Genomic DNA, 16,962 nt, shown 5'->3' with positions numbered 1-16,962 from the left:
GTGACCCTACTGCTTCCAGGCTTCCAGGTCATTCTCAGAAGGTTTTCAGCCAGCCAGCCCTACCTGTCATTCCCACCCTCTATCGATGATACATTACCAAGGCAGAAGCCCCTCCTGGGCTCTACTGCATCTAGCTCAGCAGCTTCCTTGGCCATAGTGCCTGTTGAGTATGTTCTAGACCTGAGCTGTCCAATACCAGAGCCACCAGCCATGGGGGGAAATTTGAATATTCAGTTATTAGCAGAATACTCTTACGCTTAGGATATACATACTTATGTATCTAGCGGAAGCCGTGACATTTATAGCTTACTCTCAAGTGGTTCAGGCAAAAAAGCACGTGTAGAGAGAGGGGGAAGAAAGGAGACAGGAAGAGGGATGGGTGGGGAAGGTAAAGGTAAAAAGCAAATATGGCGAAGTAACTGGTGGATCTAGGTGCCAAACATGGGTGTTAACTGTATCATTCTTACAACTTTTCCAAATTTTTTCAAATAAAAGGTTTCGTAGGGACATGGTAAACAACCTAAATATCCAACAATAAGGGAAAGAGTAAAATAAATTACAATATTGTATATTTACATGGGGGGAATATCCAGTCATTCAAAAGATTATTTTTAAAAGTAGTCTTCTTTTTTAAGATTTATTTGTTTTCTACAGAAAGAGAGAGCATGTGTGAGGGGGGAGAGAGGCAGAGAGAGAGGGAAATCCCAAGCAGACTCCAAGCTGAGCACAGAGCCCAACACAGGGCTCGATCTTACAACCCTGAGATCATGACGTGAGCCAAAACCAAGTAGGACGCTCAACTGACCGAGCCACCCAGGAGCCCCTTAAAAGCAGTCCTCTAAAAAAGGTCTTCCAATAACTAGGGCCATTCTATTTTCTAAAAAGAATATAAAAATCTCATATAGAATGTGCTACCATATGTAATGGAGGTGGGAGACTCATGTAATGATTTTTGTTGTTCTTATAGGAAAAAAGAATACAAGGTGATCATGATGGGGTTCTTAATTAAGGTAGGTGAGGGTTAGTGGAACCTTCCCTGAGGGGAATCTACCTGTGTGCTGAGGGGAAGTGAGTAACATCCACTACTGCTCTCATCCTCTCTCTAGAATCTGGTTTGCTCTTTGAAGGTAGATATGTGTCCATAAACAGATTAGTGAGAAACCTGACCTTCTGTATGCCAGGTGAGGCCAAAGCAATAGATTTCACTGTGAGACCACCATTTGTGTCCTCTGCCTGGGTAACCCCTCTGCCAGTCCCCCCATTCACTGAGTTCTTTGCCCTGTAGGTCCCAGGATTCCTCACAACACTGAAGAGTCTACTAGCACAATATGCAACACACTGCAGGTATTTAATAGACATGTCCTGATTAGAACTCAAAATCAAAATACCTAGTGAGTTTTAGCATACACTCACTATAGCAAATAAAATTCAGGGATGCAAGATAATATTTGCTGGTAGTGATAAACTCCTCTTGTAGACAGACCACTCCATTCTATATATTTGGTCAGAGGTTGTAAATCCTTCAAGTTAGGGAAAGAGGAGCCAAAGGTAGGGAGGAAGGTGATAATAAAGTGCAGTAACTGTCAGTATGATGCATCAGGCCAGAGAGTGGAGGGAAGAGGCATGGATGTGTTCGGAACTGATATCGCAAGCAGAGCTTTGACATGCTAGAGCATGTGAGTAACAACTGTAGCCGAAGCTACCACAAAGACTCATTATCAACCTTATTCCAGAAGGGGCTTTAGAATCTAGTCCTAATGGTGGATTGGTAAATTCCAGGATGCCCCATTGTCATGGAAGCAGGAACATTTAAGTAAAGGTCACCATGTACTCATCTTCAAGGTTAAATGAGGCAAAATGTTAAGTTAACCATTACAGTGAATGAAGGGGATCCAAAGCCAGTCAGGCTCAAAGCACAAATGAACTGAAAGTGCCATGTTTCTTGGAAAATGATCAGTTTTTATAGCTGGGACCTTCAGCCAACAAACTTTAAGATAATTAACATTCAAGGTTGAGAGATCTCTATGCAGCTTTTATTCTTAGCAGGAAGCTGATTTCATCCAGGAAATGCTGTGTCACTAACTTCCCATAATAAAAGCAGAGCCAACATCTACTGAACACCAACCATGTGCCACGCATTGTGCCCCATGTTCTCAATTTCACCAGTACTACAAGTCTATGATTAGATGCTATCATTTCTATTACATAGCTAAACACACTGAATTATGTGATCTGCTCACACTCACACTGCTGGTAGACACCAGAAATTAAGACTTGGGTACAAGTCCACATAGATTGCTTCTTATATACCCAGAGAGAATAAGCAGGCTAACAGGTGGTGGTGGTCCTCAGAGTGAGAATTGTTTCAGTGTAAGTAAATGAAGTAGGAATCAGTCTGATAGTTTGGAAATGATAAGTCTAGATGAGCATTAGAGTGTGCAATTTCCTGATTGTCTAGTGGAACAAATTTAGACAAAACCTTGGCATTACTAACAGAGACTACGTTCGCTGGAAAGAAGTAGATCAGGGTAGTGGCATATTACGTTAAATGAAATATTTTACTATGTTGAACTGAAAAAAAGCACAGGTTTAAAAGCTCCATCTATTTGAGGGGGCACCTGGGTGGCTCAGTCTGACTCTTGATTTTGGCTCAGCTCATGATCTCAGGGTTGTGAGACTGAGCCCCACTTCCAGCCTCACACTAGGCGTGGAGCCTACTTAAGATTCTCCCCCTCTGCTCCTACACCTCTCTCTCATCTCAAAAGAAACAAAGAAAAGAAAATAAAGATTCCATCTACTGGAATTTTAAGTGTGGTTTTGCCCCTAACTTTGCTTTGGCAGGATATTTAAATCATCTAAGCTTTGGCATCTTCATCCAAGAAATGGAAATATCTACTCCACCTGGATGATGGAAGAATTACAGCTACATCTGCCTACTATTATGCCTGGCAGGGAGTGATACACAAATATAAGTTCCCCTCACCTCTTAGAAAGAATAATTTCTGGTTCACCTTGGAAGAGGTGGCCAAGATGTCAACAACTAGCTGATAACTCGGGCAGTCTCTTCCTCACTTGGGATTTCTATTTGCCCACATATAAAATTGGGAAGGTTGGAGAGATGATCTCTAGGTTTAAGCTCTCATTGGGTGAATCTGAGAGGGTTAAATTTTGGTTTGTATCTCTATACAGTTATTTATCTTACACCAATCTTGCCTAATATGTCAATTCTGGGACAATCTGGAGAGAGCACTGCTACGAGTAGGCAGCCAAGAAAAAGAACCAGAAATCAAGAAAAACAGTACACACTTTTATATGTGTTCTTCTAATTGTGTTCTCCACCCAGAAAGCCTCCAAGGACACTTTGGCTTTTTTGTTTTTTTTTAAGATTTTTTATTTATTTATTCATGAGAGAGAGAGAGAGAGAGACGCAGAAACACAGGCAGAGGAAGGAGCAGGCTCCATGCAGGGAGCCCAACGCAGGACTCGATCCCGGGTCTCCAGGATCAGGCCCAGGGCTGAAGACAGCGCTAAACCGCTGAGCCACACGGGCTGCCCTCCAAGGACACTTTGGATGAAGGACAAGAAGGTAAACATGTCACACATTCCCCGAAACCACCCCTATTACACAGAAACCTTCAAGGGAGAGGTAGGGACGGCAGGAAAGCATGCCACAAAGTCACAGGCCTCATAAATTTTGGCTAGCACATACAAATTTATGTATTTTCCCCTGCTTCTCATTGATCTGTAAGTTTCTCAAAGGTAGTGGGGGACTATACCTGGACAATTTCCTAAAGCTTAATTTCCACTTCATTCTGCATCCAGGTGTTCAAGTAACGCTGATGAACTCCCAACTACTTAAGTGTCAACCTTCAGCATCTCCCACACTCCATCCCCTGAATGGGTTCACAACCCTTAGGCTTAGGCAAAAAAAATCTACTGCGTCCAATGTGGTGGTTCTGAACACACTACAGTCACCTGAGTCACCCAGAATGCCAGCCCGGGAGCCCCTCCCTCCAGAGACTGACTTAATTGGCCTCAATGAGGGGCAGGTGCCACTAGTTTTAGGCACACCCCAGATTATTCTCAGGAGCAGCAAGACTAAAGACCACCGAGTAACCTGATTCACACACACAAAAAAATCCAACCAGGGAGAACAAATCACAACTTCCTTAGGCTCAGACAAGTGGTTATTTACCCATCTATTTTTGGTCTCTATTTTCATGTCTGAGATTTGGTTCAGCCTCTCAGAAAACTGGCCAAGAAATTCCTCATAGTCTTTTTTTTTAAGATTTTATTCATTTATTCATGAGAGACACAGAAAGGATGGGGGGCAGAGACAGATACAGGCAGAGGGAGAAGCAGGCTCCATGCAGGGAGCCTGACGTGGGACTCGATCCCAGGTCTCCAGGATCACGTCCTGGACTGAAGGCAGTGCTAAACCACTGAGCCACCTGGGCTGCCCCCTCATAGTCTTAAGAGACTTTTCAGCGTCACCAGCATCCTTATTCTCCTTCCCCTCTAGATGATCCTACATGGGAAAAATAAGTATTGCTGGCCACATCCATAGAGGAAATGGCTGTACCTGAGGGTGCAGTGACTCTTGACAGGTGGCAACACTGGTGGACCCTTCCCTTCTAGTGGGTCCCCACACTGTGCCCAATCCTGGTCTACATCCTCGGCTACAGAGGCCGGTGAGATGAGCAGGTCAGAGGGGCCCTGGCTCTACTGTTTGACCTGCCCTGAATCTCAGTTTCCCAATTTGTAACATGGCGCAACTGTTGTGAGACTTCCATGATACTATATTTTATACTTAGTGTTGGCAAGTACTCAGAAAACGCTAGCTGAATCTTTTTCAGTTTCTGGAGAGTCCATTTTAATTTTCTTCTTGAACAGCTCTACTGAAGCCAAGCTGGGGTTAAAGAAGCAGGAATATGAGTATGTAGGCCTGAGATGACATGGCAGAGAATCCAGAAAGAATGATAACCAAAGAAGTGGCCTCCTTCTGTCCAAAGGGCAGTTTCTAGAGAAAGGGACGCTCACTATGAGCAAGTAGTTAAAGGGATGATTAGAAATAAAGTGCTCGCTTGACCACATTACCTGACCAGTATGGGAAAAGCAAAATGGCAATTACCATTTTGCTTTCTACTTAACATCAAAAGTAGGAGGAATCAACCAAATTTATACAAGGACTATCTGCCCCCAAGTTTAAGGAAACATTATACTCTACCAGAACAGATCCAAGGAAAGGCTCAGATGAAACGAGGAGAATGCTCTGGTCTGTGAAAACCCAACAATTTGTTGGAAAAAGGTACGTTACAAATTTCAAAGGGCCCTACTGTTTTCTGGCCAAGAAGACACTGGGAAATATTTAACTTCCTGCTCCAGGAAAATGTTAGAGAGATACTTATAATTTATTCCCAACAGTGAAACTATTATATACTGACCTCCATGCCCTAGTAAGAAAGCAAGCAACACTGGTACAACTCAAATGGCCAAGCAGAATCACATATCAAGTCCAAGAATGAAAATAAAATCACGACTGCTTGTGTGATGCTTAAGGAAATAATCTACAATTCAGTTAGAACCCCAACTATTCAATTAGAGGGAATATAAATATAGACCTTTGTAAATGTAATAGTTTGCTGTAATTTTTCTGCCATTCATTATGGCAGAAAGTATAATAATCTCAGTAAAGATAGACACTGACCAGGAATAGGGTTCTCTTTGAGGGATATGAAGGATACCACCAGAGATCTCAATCAAATCCAGCTCTGCCCCCAGAAGTATAGAGGTAAACTGACTGCCCCACCGCCACCATAAAAGTGAAATGGGCTACCTGAATGCTTCCAGGTTAGTTTCAACTAATGCCCGGTAAGCCACTCACAGTCCCCTTAGCACATTTTCCTGTAAGTTAACTAATTTACCAGGAAGAGTAAGTGGGCAAGAACAGCAAGAATTTCTAAAAAAAATTTATGGTAATAATAAGAAACTGCCCTTACCAAATTTCAACACAAATTACAAGGCAAAAGTTAACATATATTTAGTTAAAATCAGAAAAGCTGTCCTACTGAATAGAATCCACAAATATAAACTACCCTGTGAATTTAGCATGTGATAAAACAGAAACAACAAAGAAAGATTTGAGGTCTTAATAATTGTTGCTATGCAACTAAACAACAGAACAGAGTAAAAGTGACTCAGCTACAAAAGCCCCGTCAGAAATGGGAATAAATTCCAGAGGGGTTTAGTAATGATTTGCAAAATGCTACAGGTGATAAATCTGACCATGATAAAAGCACTGTAAATGACCGAGTATATAAAAATTCAGACTGTGCACTAAATAAAAAGGAAACCAGCAGTCAGTATTAACATAAGCAAATATGTGGGCAAAAGCTGGAAGGCTATCACAAAAAAATGGATGGAAGAATTATAGGTGATATTCTTTCCAAATGTCTTTAATTATATACTAATTACCAAAAAAGGGAACATAGTGGAAAACAGTATTTACACCGCACAACAGGTTACCATGCCAAATACATACAAAGAATTCTTGCAAATGATTAAAACTCCAGATTCCAGTTAGTAAATGGTCAAGGACAGTTTATACACAAAATGCAGAGAATAAACCCACACAGGAAAAAAAGGAAAACATTTAGCTTCTATGCTACCTACTATACAATTAAAATCATAAAACCTCAGTGTGGCAGGGCTGTGGAGAAACTAGTACACTTGAATTTTGCTTTCCACATGGTAATTCCTCTCAGGGGCACATACCTTATGTAGACCACCTGAAAAAGTCTCCGCTAACTCCAAGTTATGCTCCGGATAGCCAATATTTACTTTCACTAGCAAATGGGAGAAACAGATCTTCATCATTTAAATGCAAATTAAGAGCAATCACTGTGAGCTACTTTAATAGGGTACAATTAACTTAGACCAGAGGTCGAAAACTTTCTGTAAAGGGCCAGACTATAAACATTTTTGGCACTGTGGGCCAAAGAGTTAATTCTGCTGTTGTGAAGGGACAGAAACCACAGACAATATGTAATAAATGGGCATGTTTCAACAAAACTTAATTGACCAAAATGAGTGTTGTCAAAATCCACAGACTGTACAACACAAAGAGGGGAAGCCTAACATAAACTATGGACTTTGGATAATAATGATGGGCCAATGTTGGTTCATGGATTATTAGCAAATGGCACACACTGGTGCAGGATGTTGATGGCAAGGCAGGCTGTATTTGGGGAAGGGCTGTATGTGGGAGCTCCTGGTACTTTCTGCTCAACTTTGTGGTGAATGTAAAACTATTTAAGATAAAGTCTATGGGGATGCCTGGGTGGCTCAGCGGTTGAGCACCTGTCTTTGGCTCAGGGCATGATCCCAGAGTCCCGGGATGAGTCCCACATCGGGCTTCCTGCATGGAGCCTGCTTCTCTCTCTGCGTGTCTCTCATGAATAAATAAATAAAATCTTTTAAAAAAGGATAAAGTCTATGAATTAAAAAACAAAAGAAAACAGGGGGCTGGCCCTCGGGCCATATAGTCTGACAACCTATCTTCCACTATGGTATTCCTAAAACAAAAGCATTTGCCCAACTCTGACCTCAGCTTACCACATAAGTCAAATAATTTAATGCCCATATGATACAAAAGAAAAGGAAAAGCAGTAATATTTTGATTCCATCCAGTAACAAATTCAATGTTTCTCGAATCTCGCCAACAGCCTAACAAATTACCACCCTTCAGTAGGTCAGCAAGTGTGGCCATGTCTCCCCTTCAAGACTATAGACTCCCACACAAAACTGCAAAGACAGTGAAGCCAGAGCCACAACTTAGGTGCCCAGAGCCTGATAAACCAAATTACATTGAAACCCAACTCTAGCGGGTCATGAAGGCCCCAAATACCGATCAAGATGCATGAAGCCAAGTTAGACATCTTGACCCTAACTGAAATTGTTCTCTTCCTCTTTAATTCCGAAGAGTTGGCTTCTGTCTCCAAACAGGTTAGTCTAATTCTTGGCAACTCTTCAGAGTAGAAAGACCTTCCTGCTTGGAGAAAAGGTGATTCATGTACATATATGTATGGGTACAAAATAAACACACTCAGAAACAAAACACAATTGTTTTTCCTTTTTCCTATTGTGATAATTTTTTTAAAAAATTTTTTTTTCATCTCCTCTGGAAACAAAATCCCTGTTCTCTCCAGTGGTGATCAGGCTTCGAGGAGCAAAATGACTTTAAAGACCAAGACTTTTCGAAGAGCAGTCATTTGAAACCAAAGCCAGCTTTTCAGTGGGTATCAGAATCTTAAAATACTTTCTAAAGAAAAACAGAAGGTGGCCGGCCCTTAAAGCTCAAGAACAGTAAAAATAAAGAAACCTGCCTTCTAATAGCTAAAGGCTCCTAGGTTCACAGAAGCAGCGTGATGGTGGCAGAAATCTTTTCTGTGAAAAGAAGGCAGAGTTGTCAGACAACCTGCCTTCTGGTGGTTTTATTTGGGAGATGCTATATTTAAATGTGGGGACATGGTGGAAGTTTAAACTTACGTAACAACGAAGGTGTTTAATGTCTAATAACCTTTACATGGAGCCAGTAATCACCCATGAGGGAGCAGGGAGCACCCACACTGCAGAGAGCAAGCAGCTGAGGAAGCTGTGAGAGGTTCCAAAGAAGGGGCAGGCGCCGCCCTCTGTAAAGGGATGGTTTGGAGTAAAAATGAGAGGAGGACAGGAGCAAACAAACACCCCTGAAACCAGTGCAGCTGTGCAAAAGACAAGTGCAAAGGAACTAGGAAATAAAACAAATGGGAAGCCAGTCTGCAGGGAGAGAATCCAAGTGATAAGTGAGGGAACCAGAATTGGCCAGAGTGAGAATGAGAGACGAAACAGGAGGTCCGAATGCAAATGTGAATCATTTCCTATGAACTCATTCAAGATTCAGGAGGTTCCGTCATTAATGTATATCTTAACAGTCCAAACTCTCCTTTCCTCATACCACTAAGTGGAGCTTTCACTCATTAGCAACTACTTAATGCAAAGACAGAACTCACACTTTTGCAAATGTAATAAGGAGCCACCATTAGCATGAACTGCCCTTCAAAAGACAATACAGAAAAAACAAAAAAAAACAAAAAAAAAGACAATACACTAGTCCAAAAATCCTGAGGATAACAGGTTCAGAGGGGGGAAATTGTGAAAGTTATACAGAGAAATAAAATCGATAAATGCTTATTCCAAACACGAAAATGAGCTATTTCTCTCACTCCTACTAAGGAATTAATACATACTATGGGAAGCCTCTGTCCAATAGAAACATGATGTGAGATACATGTCTAACTGACAACTGCGTAACAGCCACAGTAATGCAAAAAGAAACAGGTGAAAGTTTTTATATTTCATTTAACCCAATGTATCCAAAACATCATCATGTCTACAAGGAATATAAAAATATATTGAGATATTTTGCCAGTTCTTATCTTAAGTCTTTGAAATCCACTGTGCATCTTACAGCACAACTCAATTCAAAACCTAAATTTCTATCAGAAATAACTGACCTATAATGAGATTTCATCAAATTTACAGTTAAGGTAGCATCACATATCTAAATTGCTCTAAACATAGTTAGAAGTTTTCCAAGTCATTGAATCAAGTTTCAGCTTTAAATTTAAATCTGTATCAATTCAGCTTCTCAGTCACACTAGCCACATTTCAAGTGTTAAACAGGCTCAAGTGGCTAGTGGTGACCTTATGGGACGAAGGCCTACGATAATCACAGGAACCGAAAATTCAAACCTAATTGTTAAAAAGAACTATAATAAAGCAAATAAGATAGATAATACAGTAGAAAAATCAAGGTATTAAAAATAGAAAGCAAGAGAAAAATGTAGATGTTTATCACTAGAGATGACAGATCTTTCATATCAACAAATACATGCATTGGTTAAGTTTAACCACATAAAAAAGAAAGTTTGATTCACAAAGCCAAACCCAACTTTGAACTACATTTCAAGACAACAATTAAGTAATTCAGACTGAGAATAAAAGACTGAAAACAAAACCCCACAAAATAAAATAGCAATGCTCTACCAGAAAATGTAAACAAGGGGAAAATACGGATTAAGATCTCAACATCAAATAAGGTTGAATCTAGGCTAAAGGGCAATACCCTAGCAAGAGGGCAGCACTTTGTATCGCTGAAGGGTATATCTTGCAATGAGGACATGACAGTTAAGACTGTCTAAGCATTGGGGCGCCTGGGTGGCTCAGTGGTTGAGCATCTGCCTTCAGCTCAGGTCATGATCCCAGGGTCCTGTGATGGAGTCCCACATGGAGTCCCACATGGAGTCCCACATCAGGCTCCCCAGAGGGAGCCTGCTTTTCCCTCTGCCTGTGTCTCTGCCTCTCTGCCTCTCTCTATGTGTCTCCCATGAATAAATAAATAAAGTCTAAAAAAAAGAATGTCTAAGCAGCAAAAAGGTATCAAGGAAATACTGTAAGAGATATGGAGAAAAAAAAATCCATTAGGAGACTTGAACTTCTCCCAGGTCATGATGGATCAAGTAGATTAGAAAAAGTAAAGGTGTAGGAAACTTAAAGAACATAATTAATATGGTACGTATGGTATACTAAACTCTGTAACCTGAGAACATAATCATCTTTTTGCTGCCCAAGGAACCTTCACAGGAAATAACCATATATTGGGCTACAAATATCCGCAAATTAAAGAAATAATCCGGACAACATTTCATGATCACAATGCAACAAAACTAAACATAAAATTAAAATACAGGATGTACTTCCCTGAAATCTTAAAAACTCAACAACTCCTAGTTCACAGAAGAACAAGAATCTGAAGATTCAGAAGAGCTGAGAGGAGAGAGGATCATATACAGACACGTCAGCTGCCAAAGCAGTGAGTAACAGAGGGGTCAACTGTGGCCTCAAGTACTGAAATAAACAGCAAAACAGAAAAGAAGCCAAGTGCCCAACTCGGAAGAAAAAGAATAACAAAATAAACAGGAGGAGATTGAGGAGATCAGAGGGAATTAACAAAGTCAAAGTGGACACTAATGAACTAGAAAACAAAAGTCATAAAACTAATAAACGTATCCAATCATAAATGACTGTATAATTTAATCAAGAAAGGAGAGGGGAGGGGATCCCTGGGTGGCTCAGCGGTTGGGCACCTGCCTTCGACCCAGGGCGTGATCCTGGAGACCCAGGATCGAGTCCCATGTCAGGCTCCCTGCATGGAGCCTGCTTCTCCCTCTGCTTGTGTCTCTGCCTCTCTCTCTGTGTGTCTCTCATGAATAAATAAATAAAATCTTAAAAAAAAAAAAGAAAGGGGAGGGGAGAACAAATATAAAACAGAGGAACAGCCACAGAGAAAATTAAGACTGATAGACGATTACTATCCCAGCTATAAATTGACTTAAAACCTCAATGACTAGGATAATTTTCTAAAGAAATATAACAAAATGTACTCTAGAACAGAAAATCCATATAGATCAATACCAGAGAATACAGAAAGCTGTCAAAAAGTAAGAGTCCCCAAAGACACTAAGTTTAAAAGGTTTCACAGGGGGATCCTACCAAATCATTTTTTAAAAGACTTTATTTACTTATTTGAAGACTTTTTACAGGGGAGGGGCAGAGGGAGAGAGAGAATCTCAAGCAGGTCCCGCGCTCCACACCAGGGCCTAATGCGGGGCTCGATCTCATCACCCGGAGATCATGACCTGAGCCAAAACCAAGACCAGCGCTCAACCAACGAAGACATCCAGGCACCCCACCACCAAATTTTTAAAGAACAGATTATCTGAAAGATAAATTGGTCTTAATATAGGAAAAAAAAAAAGAAGTTTTCTGAAACAAGCATGGTTTCAATAAGAAAATCTAACAGACTGCACATACATGCAAGATAGACAAAGCAGCATGTGGCTATCAATATACTGAACCCGGGAGTTCAACATACGATTCTGGCTACTTCTGTATATGCTCAAAATTTTCCACCATAAAAAAAAAATCAAACCGAAAAATTGTTTACTCCAGAAGAAATAATGCTAGCTAGATAACACTTTTTACTTCTCAAAAGTCTGATGATGATTTAGTAAAAGCAGAGGAAAACAGGCACTCCTTAGGAACTTCTAGAGAGAGGATAAACTGACAATCTCTAGGGAAAGGAACTGGACAATGCTTAGGAAAATTTCAAATGCACACACCCTCTGATGTAGTGATCCCAGGTTTAGGAACACGTCCTATATCTGTACTCGTACACACACCGTATGCACACAGAAGGGTGTGTGTATAGCACAACTCCCAGTAGCACTGGTCACCAGAGGGAAGATTGGAAACAACCTACAAGCCCTAAAGAGGGAGTTGGCTAATAAATCAGAGAACACTCATATAAACTAACTAAGGAAGTACGGTAGATGAAGATCTAGAAATCTCTCTAAGGTATGGAGTTTAAAAGCAAGATGCGGACAGATCTCTAACAAGCTGCTGTTTATACAAAAAATGCAGGGGCTAGTGGACAAAAGTAGGAAGGTGGTATGTATGTCTCTATCCTTTGGCACTTTTTGAATTTGAAACCACGTAACTCCCATCTCAGACCAAAAAGAAAATCTCTCTCTCTCTCTCTTTTTTTTTTTTTTTTTTTTTTAGAGAACTTCATTTAAAAAAAAAAAAAACAAGGGATTCCTGGGTGGCTCAGCGGTTTATCACCTGCCTTTGGCCCAGGGTGCAATCCTGGAGTCCCAGGATCGAGTCCCACGTCGGGCTCCCTGCATGGAGCCTGCTTCTCCCTCTCTCTCGAATAAATAAATAAAATCTTAAAAAAAAATAAAGTAAAATCACTGCTTCTGAAATAACAACCACTTTTAATCTCCACTCTTAAAAAAGATAATCTTATTTTACTAGTGTGAACAGATTAGTAATAATAAAGCTATTTCAGTGGCCACAGAAACTACAATTTATTTGTTAATGTGCTTATAACAAATACTGAAGCACTGAATTCCATGTACATCCTTTCTTTGGTCCCTGTCCAGTTACTCAGTCAAAAACTTATGTCCTGTTTGTAAAGCAGTGAGGGAGAAAATCATAAAGGTCACAAAGTAGCAGCCTGGAGGTCAGCACGGTCCACATATCTGCTCTTTTTGAGTCTCAGGTCTTTTAAAACAGACTGAATTGGTGCCAACCACCTGCCCCTTCTGGAACCAGCACATACCTGGGAGGGTGCCACAGTTCCCACCTAGCTGGCTTCATGCAGTCACTTGCTGCTCCACAGCTGGCCCTTTAAGCATGTGAGGTGGCCTTCATCTGCAGTTTTCAACAGTCATAAAGGGTCATAAAGCCTCTTTACTCTTCTTCCTCCTCACCTTAAAAATATCCCCCCATCCATCCTAGATCCTCAAACTCCTACATTACTTGCCAAAACAGAACTATCAAGAACTAGAAGGACTCAAAGAAAGGAAGAAGTCGAGATGGCCTTTGTGACAGCTCTTCTTCTAGGTGTTGTCATTAAACACAGGCTGCCCATCACCTGTCTCTGGATATTACAAACTGGGTTCGTAGTTTCTAGCAAATTCCACCACAATTATATATAGCTCTCCTGTGAGCTTCCTTATAAGGAAAAGACTTCAATTATTAGGCTTCTTCCATTATCCTAGATTAGCATATCCCTCCACCTCTCCCAAAATAGGTCAGAAGCCTTTTGTGGGAAATACCTATCAGGAGATTTGGTCGTATTTTCTTTTCAAAGCTCATCCCTTGTCCTTTGAAATTATAATAATACAATTCAGGAGTCGTGTTTTAGAGATTGCCTAATACAATACACACTTTTTATCGATTAGGAAAATGAACCCCAGTGAGGTTCGCTCAGCCAAAGCCACACTTGAGTTAGTGGCAGAGCAAAAATTAGAACATTTATTTCCAGACACTGGTCCCATGGGCTTTCCACGATAACACTATCTCCCGCTGTGGTTTTCCTACTCAGGTAACATTCCTGCCAAGACACCTATTAACATGGGTAGAAACTAGATGCTGTAGAACGAAATCAACTGAAATTTCACCAAGCTATCAGAACTATCACATCCATGTTGAGGGTGGAAGAAATTGGGAATTTCTGGATTCCTTTTGCTTCTTTTATGGTGAAAACCTAACTCAGTTTACCCCCAGTGAAGCTGATAGCTTCAGAATCTTCTCTAAACCATAAATTAGAGATGGAAAACATGCTATTTATAGCAACCCTGACATTTCTTTCTAAACCCTGAAGTCAGGAGCTGCTTCAAACCTCTAAAATTTTCACAAGTGGCCAGAGATGGTTAACTACTGAAGAGCCTGCAGGAGTGAAGTTTAAGATGCAAAGATCAACATCTCATTGAACTTTGACTTTCCTCATCATTCTCTGGCAAAGTGGGTTCTTAAAATTTAATTTGGTCTCGACTTTAACCTATTCCTCTCTTCCTATCCCAACTTTTTCAGTACAGGCAACAACAGCTCTTGCATATCAGCTCCTCCCTGGACGTTCTATCTCCTCTGCACTTCTAGTTTTTATTCCCACCCGATACCATCCCTTTACATTTATTTAAAAGTCACGAAATGAAGAGACGTCAGATTATGTTCCCTTAAGAGCTTTTTATTCCCCTTCGAGGATGCTGAGCTCTATTCTGATACCTGGGTGCGCACTTTTGTTTTACTGTCAGGTGGTTCACAACCAGCTCCCTCGCCTTCAGCAACTGCAAGTATTCGCTCTGTGGTTGAAAGGGCACCACTCTGGGGAAACACGATCCGGTTAGTATAAGGTGGTGGAATCTATTCCCATCTCAGCTAGGCCTCTCCGGCAAGGTGAGGGCCGGGTCTTCTGCGCTCCCGCCTCACTTGGCGTAAGCTGCCCACCAGCCCACTTGACAGGGCAGAAGGTGGTGGGACACAAGAGGGGAGGCGCGATGAACCGGGGTGTATCAGACCCTGCTCTGACGCTAGGTGCCCACGCGTCCTCTCCTCCCCAGCATCTAAGGCGTTTGCAGCTCAGGCCTCTAACTGCTTTAACATTACACGGAAAGGACAACACTTGGAGTCCCACCGCTCCAGGCACACGGGAGCACCTTAGGGCAAAAGAGGAACAAAATGTTATTGCATAATTTATTCGACCTCAAGGTGTTTCTAAACAGTTCTTACCCAACAACAACAACTAAAAAAAAAAGAATCTACAAATAAAACCATTAAAAAGCCACCCGCACTCCGCTACTAAGTTTTAAGGACGGGGAGGTCTGTGTCAAGTAGATTCGAAGCTACCAGAGCAGGTTCGGGGAGTCCTGCCTGGATGAAGGTCCTCGGACGCGGTTTCTGTGTTTCCAGGTAAAGCCCTGGACGGTGTGCGGGTGCCAGGCCCTGCCCCCCCCGCGCCCCGAAATCCGAGTCCCCTGGGGAGCCCCCGGGCATCCCAGAGCCCCGCCCGCGGTTCCCACGGACTTTGCCCAGAGCTGCGGAGACCCGCGGTGGCGGCGGCGGGCCTGAAAGGCAGCAGCCCGGCGTCCCGCGGCTGTGAGGACCGTGGCGACCGTGGGGGGCCCGGTCCCGCACTCACCGAAGTCCAGGAACTGCTTGATGGACAGTGGCGACGGCGAGAAACGCGAGTAGCGTTCGATCTGCTTAGGCACCGGCTGCTTCAGCAGCCACCGGAAAAGCCGCATCCTCGCCGAGGTCGTGCACAGAGCAGCCGAGACGCCCGGGCAGCCGCTGGAGACGGCGCAGCCGAGCCGCGCGGGTCGGGCACGTCAGCCAGGCGCGCGCCCCGGCCTCCGCCTCGGCCTTGGCGCCGAGGGTGCAGCCGCCGCAGCAGCAGCAGCAGCTCCGGGGCCGCGGCCGGCCGCCCGCGGCTTCCCCAGGCCCCGCCCACGGGGGCGGAGTCGGCCGCCGCACGTACGCGGCGCACGGAGGGCGCGGGGGGCACGGGGGGCGCGCGGTCGCACGCGCCGGCCGCTGATTCGCCGCCGCCGCCCCCGCTTTCTTCTGCTCGAGTTCGCCCGGACGCCGGCGCCACCTTCCTTTGCTCCTGGGGCTGAGCCCCGCCCGGCGAGTGCGGCAGCCCCGCGGCCCGCCCCCGGCTAAGTCCTTTGCGGCCGAAAGGTGGCAAAGGGGCAGTGGAACTGCGACGAGGCCCCGAGCCCACGGCCGGAGTCCAGTCCTACGCCTTGTTCAAGGCCCCTCTCAGCTGCAGGCGCCTCTTCCGGGAGGCCCTCCCTGGATGGCCGGCTGCGGCGCCGGAGGACTCATTGCATCTTTACATTTTGATTTTCATGTTGTTTTTACCACTTTAGTGGCTGTTTCATGCCCACCACCACACCACTTCCCTTCGGCAGAATGACATGGCAGTGTGCTTCTGGTTCACGCCTGCCCCCCACCCATTGCACAGGCTTAATTGTAACGTCACCGACTGTGTTTCAGCCCACCGCACCTCCTCCACCCCTACCTCCCTACCCCGACCTGCTCACTCCTTTGAACACCTTTGGACAGAATTGTTAGGTCACTCACTGTTTCGTGGCCTTCCGCTCCTCCTCCTCACCAACCCTCCACCACTACCTTCCCACCTGAGGCCACCACCTTTGGACAAGATTAATTAAGTCATTGGCTGTTTTGGGCCACCACAACCACCGTTGGACAGTATCAATTCTAACATCACTAACACTCGGTTTCGTGCCCTCCCTCCCCCATACTCCCCCTCACACCAATGGGCAGGGTTAATCGTGAGGTCACTGTTTCATACCACCACTATCGTTGGAAAGGCTCAAATTTAAGGTCATTGTTATTAGCTTTCATACCCCCTCACTCACCATCACCATCACCATCACCATCACCATCACCATCACCATCACCACCACCACCACCACCACCGTAGGACAGCTTCCTGACTCTTTGAGGCTTCACCACCAGCAGCACCACTACATTTGGACATGAGTCTAT

General features: G+C 43.5%; 1 protein-coding gene across 3 annotated transcripts in view; it reads right to left on the bottom strand.

The window, feature by feature from the left end:
• The window catches only part of PDK3 (pyruvate dehydrogenase kinase 3), a 74,319-nt gene extending 58,430 nt beyond the window's left edge, over positions 1-15,889 (bottom strand). Inside the window, exon 1 of one of the 3 annotated variants that reach the window (XM_025438855.3) lies at positions 15,587-15,889. In XM_025438855.3, coding sequence (XP_025294640.1) covers positions 15,587-15,692 — 106 coding nt within the window. In that variant the 5' untranslated portion in view covers positions 15,693-15,889. Of the gene's footprint in view, positions 1-13,225; positions 13,321-15,586 lie in introns of those variants that run through there. The other 2 variants (XM_025438847.3, XM_025438860.3) reach the window with 2 other exon arrangements.
• Between the last annotated feature and the right edge of the window lie 1,073 nt (positions 15,890-16,962).

The sequence above is a fragment of the Canis lupus genome, chromosome X (assembly GCF_003254725.2).
Source record: "Canis lupus dingo isolate Sandy chromosome X, ASM325472v2, whole genome shotgun sequence".
Classification (NCBI taxonomy): domain Eukaryota; kingdom Metazoa; phylum Chordata; class Mammalia; order Carnivora; family Canidae; genus Canis; species Canis lupus.
This window is presented reverse-complemented; position numbering and strand designations above follow the sequence as displayed.